The sequence below is a fragment of the Dermacentor variabilis genome, chromosome 11 (genome assembly GCF_050947875.1).
Source record: "Dermacentor variabilis isolate Ectoservices chromosome 11, ASM5094787v1, whole genome shotgun sequence".
In the NCBI taxonomy this organism is placed as follows: Eukaryota; Metazoa; Arthropoda; class Arachnida; order Ixodida; family Ixodidae; genus Dermacentor; species Dermacentor variabilis.
Window position 1 is genome coordinate 66,850,744 of NC_134578.1, and position 7,047 is coordinate 66,857,790.

The following is a 7,047-nucleotide window of genomic DNA, read 5'->3' on the forward strand; positions in this document are numbered from 1 at the left end:
CAAGAGAGATTTATTCTGTTACACAGTTCTAAGTGGTAACACTACTGCTGGCATCCTTTAGGAGAAAAAAAATAACATTCACTGGCAAGCATGCTAGTATTCACTGCTCGTGTTCTCATAACGCGAACTTTTGAACTATGCGTTATTTTTTAAGTTGCATACGAAAGACGTCACTGTGATTACCTTTTCGGCAATTGGCCACCGTCAATTGTATGTACTTTTCAAAAAAGGAAAGCGTAAAGATAAAGGAGGAAACAGGTAAAGGAAGGTGCCAGAATGTTTTGCCTCATTACAATGCGAATATATCAAGTACACTCAACGGCAAACAGGAACTGCACACTCAGCGCCCCGCAGGTCTCTTATGAGAAAACACCTTGGTCTAAATATTATCGCCCGTAAATTTCGTGTTCATATCCTCACCGTGACAATGGTCAAGCACTCAAATGATTGCAATAATTTCTTTCTTTATTATTTCCTCAGACACAGTCCAAGAGAGCACTGAGGCTAAAGGCGACAGAGCACCTGACAAGGGCTCCGGCCCCCTTGCACAATATACACAGACAAAATACATCAACAAAGATCAGTCAGAGAAACATCATAGGTTCAGACAGTGGGCAATAATAAAAAGGCAATAATAAAGTCAGCAAATAATATGCATAGAATATTTGCATACGCAACATAATGTCTGCAACGTATATATAGCTCACAGCAATTCGGTTACCAGTCAGCACGTTCAAAACTTTGCTTATAAGTACAACTGTAAATTAGTCATGTAAACATGCCCTCTTATGCGAGAATGTGCATAAGAAAATATATTTATTTAGGGAATGAAAGAATCACAGAGTACGAAGTTAGAAATTCGTAACAAATGTAAGCAAACTGCAGTTTTTCTTTTTTCACATCCATAGGTCTGATCTTAGGCGCTCAGTTCCTCAAGGGCCGATGGCAAGCCAGACGTACTGGGGCATCCTTGCATGACACATATATCAATGACGCATATATTGACTCATCTTGCTCTAATTTGTACCAACCTTAATTCACCCTAATCAACTCTAATGCCGCAGCCATCAGGCTGCTGAGTTTGAGTGGATGTACCAGCCAGATGGTAGCGACGGGATGTGTGCAATGGCGCACGCACTAGGCACATCTTTAGTCATCCGGAATCGTGGAGCGACCGTGGCGTCGGGGTAACCGTGCTTGTTTCGCACCCCAGATGCCCGGGCTTGATTTCAACTGAGGCCCCCAAATGAACAAAATTTTCATTTCAAAACTTTGTTTCCGGGAACCTCCCTGAAAAATTTGACGTCAGCCCCAGCTATGTCCCACGTGTTCTTTATCTTTACTCCGTCGGCCTGATTTGGTACTATCGCGCGATCATGCCAGATTTTCTGCATCATGGGGCTTATAATGCTTTATCATGAATAAACATTTCAATATCGTCAATATGGTTGTAACAGCTGCGTCAGCACCATCTGTATCAGAGTATGAGGGAACTTCTGCTGGGATATTTTTCAGCGTATTTTTGTTTTGTGGTAAGGTTGACGTACGCATTGCAAAAAAGAATGGTCTTCGAAGTATTGGTGCAGAACAGAATTACCAATCTTTTTTTATGGCTCTTGCACTGATTTCCAGCGTTGGTTGTACAAAAAAGCATAGGCTTCCGGATTTACTTTAGTATTGGCGAAGGAGCCATCAATGTAGTGTGGGTTGTGGACACCACCTAACACCAAGCAAAGTTTCATTCATTTTCATAACAACGTTGTGGAAAGAGTTCTAAAGCGAATCAGTGTAGCAAGGTACAATTTTTTGTGTAAAAGCTATGAAGGAATACATGAGAGAACAAGCATTGGTTAAATTTAGATAACGCTCAAAATTCAGCTCATATCCTATCGAAAGCACGTTACTTGAAACTCTCCTCAGCGTTTTATAAAGAACACATGGTTATGTTGTATGATGGCAAGTGAAGACATCTACGTGACACTAATCTGGCACTAAGGTAACCTAACGTTATCGGGTAAAGTGTCACCGTAAATGAATCTGTCTGTGAAATGCTTATTATAGTTAAAGCTTAAGATTTACGAAGGGCAACAATATTATAAAAACCAGTTTTTATTGTTTCGTGACTTGCAAAAGCTTATTCTACCCAAAAAGTATTTACGCGAATATTCTTAGATTATGTTATATTACTGTTCTATTTATGCCGAAATCGAAGCAGTTCAACACTCCAGTAAACTTAACGTCTGGGGCGAACCACTACAAATAAGTGATCAAATTAAAATCCTTCGCGTAACCTTTCCCAATAATATCCTTTGGGATAACCACATTGACACTCTTTTGACAAAGTTAACTCGTGTAGTTGACGTCTGATCTCGCCTAAGAACATGCCTGCCATTCAAGGTCCAACTTCTTCTATATAATTCGCTTTTTTACTCTAATCTAAATTACTGTTTACTGGTTCGGGGCACAACTACTCAAACTAACTTACAGAAACTTTTCGTCCTCCAGAAAAAAAATGTCAGACTGCTTTATGACTTGCCATATAACACCCATACACACTGTTATTTTCAAAAAACAAACATTATACCAGTAAAAAAATCTTTGACTATAAGCTAAAACTAGCCTTCAAACGCGAAGCATTTGAAAATAGAACGTTTCTACGCGACGTATCATCACTGAGAGAGAACATTTCCATACACATTACTCGGCATAAAGAAAAAGGAAATGGTATAACCCCTCGGCCTAACTACTCAACAGAAGAACTGTCCTTCACACTGCCCACTCTCCTGAATAATTACAACAAAAGTACCATTGACATTTAAAAAAATACCCATTCCTGCAATACGGCAACAATACTTATTAGGTATCTAGTTTTTCTCATTGGATGATTTTTGTGTTCATTCCCAGTGTCCATTTCGGTGCCTATGTATGTTTTCGATGTTCTTTCCTGTAACCTTTTTACTGCCGCCTTGTAAAGGGGGCTGCGGGACCCTGTCAAGCAGCCCTTTGTTCGTGCAGCTCTTACCTGCAGCCTCCTCCACCTTTCTTGATGGGAAATAATAATAATAATAATAATAATAATAATAATAATAATAATAATAATAATAATAATAATAATAATAATAATAATAATAATAATAATAATAATAATAATTATTATTATTATTATTATTATTACTATGAACTAATAACAGTTGCCTCGGCCGTGAATTGCTTCTGTGACTCTGATATAGCAGCGTAACCCTGCATCTGTACAGTAGCCCGAATGGTGACACTCAAGACTTGCAGAGATGTGAGGTATACTCACGGCAACGAAGAAGAGACGCAAATAGTCAATGAGATGTTTGTGTTGGTGCCCATTGGTTGCTTGAAAAGAAGAACCATATTCATAACTCACGACTACGGCTGCCTCAATCGTGGCAAGCATTGGACCTAAAAGCGTGGGGACACACGGTTGTAGATATTTTTTTTTGTCAGGTGGCAGGAAACAGTTTTTTAGGAACCGCAAATACAGTTTATCCTTTCACAAGGGTTATTAAACACCGTGAAAATTTTATTGCAGTCATCTTTACGATTACAAATTTAGTTTTTTTTTTTACTTTAATGCAAGCTTAAATTTCTTGTGTTTCAACTACCATTATCATGATATTAGGCAAACCGTAATATGGTACAACGCTTTAAGGTGAACATCCCTGGCTTTCTTAAAGTGCCTCTAAACCTATGTATCCGAAAGCTCTTGGATTTCAACTTCATTGAAGCACAACCACCAATGTCCGGGATCCAAACCCTGACCACTGGCTGATCAGCGCCTTACCATAGCCGGTAATCCACCGCGGCATGAGGAAAGCTTACCTTATTTCTCCGGATAGATGCCTGTATGGTAATAGCATTTCTGCGTTTGAGACGCGTCAATTTATATATACGAGACGTACGTTAAGTACATTAAGCGTGCATTGCAGGGACCGAATTTAGAAATGTTTTGGTGCGTAAGTGCACTTTGCTAGTCACCGACAGCATCCGATCATAATTGTTGAACACGAGGATTGCCTAGCATTTGCTCCTACAAATAAGCTCACGTTACAATCTCTGTGACAATACGGGTCTTCCTTGGTAGCTGAATAATAATAATATACCACGCAAGCGAAGTCCTTGACATTGTTGCATAATTGTCATTGCAACATGGCTGTGCTGTGGAACATTCGTTATTGCTTGAACGAGGTGCCTTAGGGTCAAATCTCTGAAGGCACATTCTCCACTATAGACACTGGCGTTACATTTTTAGTTATTTTATTGATTTGTTCATTGTTTTGGACAATGCGAAAAATTGGCCGCGGTTCAGGAGAAAAGCAGGTTACATGCGTCCAGGCAAAGGTCCTGTGAACGCTTAGCTGTAGGGTAGTATCACTTTAGTGCACAACACAAAGCATCATTCCGTGTATATAATATCAGACATAGTGAAAATACATCTTCACAAATGAAAAAGGTTCGCTTGTTAGACTAAATTGAAAATCTATTCATGTCATCACTTATCACGAGACTGTGAGTAGCAGCGCGTGGGTACCATTCACGGCAGCCACGACAGATGTACCTCCGCTCATGCTGCGCTTTGTTTCCCTATATGGTATTGGTGGACGCGCTCACCACATGCCTTATTGATGGCGGCATCGGTAAAAAGATGGCGGCGGGCTACTCTGGCGCCATGTTTTTGCGGTCATCGTCATAGAAGCCCGTCTTGCGCGGCACCACGCATTTCTTCTCACCCGACGCTGTTGTTGCTTAGTGGTTATGGTGTTGGGCTGCCAAGCACGAGGTCGCGGAATCAAACCCGGCCACGGCGGCCTCATTTCTATGGGGGCGAAATGCAAAAACACCCGTATAGTTAGATTTACGTGCAGGTTTGAGAACCACAGGTAGGCCAAATCACTGAAGGCCGCCATGACAGCGCTCCTTTTACTCAGATTGTGGTTTTCGCATGCCAAACCACGACCCACCCCATAATTTCATAATTTACCAAATACAATCAGGGAGCTTACTACTGCAGCAGAACATAAAAGTGCACAATCATTGCATTCGAACGGTGCTTCCATATGGGGCAGAAACTCGCATGTTAAAAATAAACTGCAAAGGAAGGTAAGGAACATGCAAAGAGCAATTGAACAAAATATGTTAGGCCAAACATTAGGAGACAGAAACAAAGCGGTGCGGGCCAGACACCATATGGGAATAGCCGATATTCCAGTTGATAGTAGGACAAGACAAATGGAGCTGGGCAGGCTGTGGATTGAATAGGGCAGATCACCGGTGGATCATTAGAGTAACAGAATTGGTGCCAAGTGAAGGAAAGTGCAGCGACGGAGGGCCAAACATTACGAAATTTGCGTGCACCAGTTGGAATCAGCGAGCGCAAGATGTGAGTAATTCCAAATCACTGGGAAAGTTTTCATCTTGGGCCGTGGCCATAAATGTAGCTGACGATGATCAAGATGAAACGGTAGTGAGCCATGGGCTGTGATGAAATAATTCTGCTCAGAGGAGGAAAGAAGGCAGTTGACATGTGGAATAGCGCCGCCATGCCAGCGTTGACATTGGACCATAACACCAAAAATGCATGATATCTGGCATCTCTTCCGAGTTCCATGGGAAGGATATGTAAAAGTTAGCAAACATGATCGGCAAACTGAGTAGTGAAATCGGCTAGTGAAGGGGAGACGCTCGGGTTGGACTTTAGCAAAAAAAGGAAGTTCTTCTTCGAAAGGTATGTAAGAGCTGGGCAATCTTTTACGTCTTTCACAAAGCTCGCAAGTATGAGTAGCGATCTACTTCCTCTACCCCAAGAATAAAAGAACACCGGACGAATGCCTTAGCAAATAAGCGTAATTGGAAATGAGTAAGGCTGGAACTTTAGCACGGTCAGGAGTGGTGACTGGAAGGTCAACAAAGGTGCCAGTTTCTTCGCAAAGGCGAGCGAAGCATTGAGTGGACAGCTATAGCTATATATTTATTAGACATCTTTAGGAAGTAAAGTTAGTCGTCTTATCGGCTGCACAAACTGCTGTAAACATTATTCCCTTACGAGATTCTTCCCGTCTTGCTTCCTTGCGCAGACGAGATCGAGCCACCATCCCTTTCCACTAATCCTCGCATGCTTCCACTCGCCACTACTGGGTCCTGACGTTATCGCAGTTGAGCTTTATACGAAACATCACGGTGACGACGGTGATTACCTGTATGGGGTGTCCGTGTAATTGTTATCGCCATATTTGGTCAATTATGGGAATCTCTCGAGGGCTGACAACTTCATTTGGAAGAGTCTAGTTGAAGATATGCAGTAGGAAGCAAATGACGGGAGAACTGTTCTCACCACGACTGGGTTTATTATTGCGATAAACATTCGAACAATGTACCGAAAGGCCATCTATCTGAAATTACGTTTTTTTAACGCATGAAGTTGTCATTTTGAGACTTCCGATGTTACGGCTATTTGTGACGTAATCCAGTATCCTCCCATCTTTCTATGGCACATGCTTGCAAAGACCGCCTATGAGTCTGACGGCACGATCGCATTGGAATACAAAGAAGTGATGACGACCATGGAACAACGAAAGGTGTACGATGACAACGGCAGGACGGCAATGAGGTGAAAATTCTGGCATTATGATGTTGGTATAACGACGAAAGCGTCAAGACGACATGAGGACAATGAGATGAGGACGAGATTACGACAATGACAGTATGACGATAATTGGTTGACGAAGCTGGGGTGACGAAGATGGCATGACCACGACGGCATGACAACCACGGCATGGCAATGGATACATGATAGCGATTTTCTGACAACGACACAATGAAGAGGAAAGTATTATCATGGCCACATAAATAGGATCAAATGACGAAGAAGGGTTCACATTGATGGAACAATGAAGGCGGCTTGACGATGATGGCACGAGAAAGATGCTATGACGATAACTTTGTGACGATGATGGTATGATAAAGACGGGATGACAAGAGACAGAAAACCATTTGAAAATGACATTGATAAAATGACCACCA

General features: G+C 41.8%; 1 protein-coding gene across 1 annotated transcript in view; it reads right to left on the reverse strand.

The window, feature by feature from the left end:
• The window catches only part of LOC142564308 (venom metalloproteinase antarease-like TpachMP_B), a 33,668-nt gene extending 30,192 nt beyond the window's left edge, over positions 1-3,476 (reverse strand). Inside the window, exon 1 of the mRNA XM_075675259.1 lies at positions 3,305-3,476. Within this exon, the coding sequence (XP_075531374.1) occupies positions 3,305-3,424 (120 nt within the window). The 5' untranslated portion in view covers positions 3,425-3,476. The remainder of the gene's footprint in view (positions 1-3,304) is intronic.
• Positions 3,477-7,047: the final 3,571 nt, after the last annotated feature.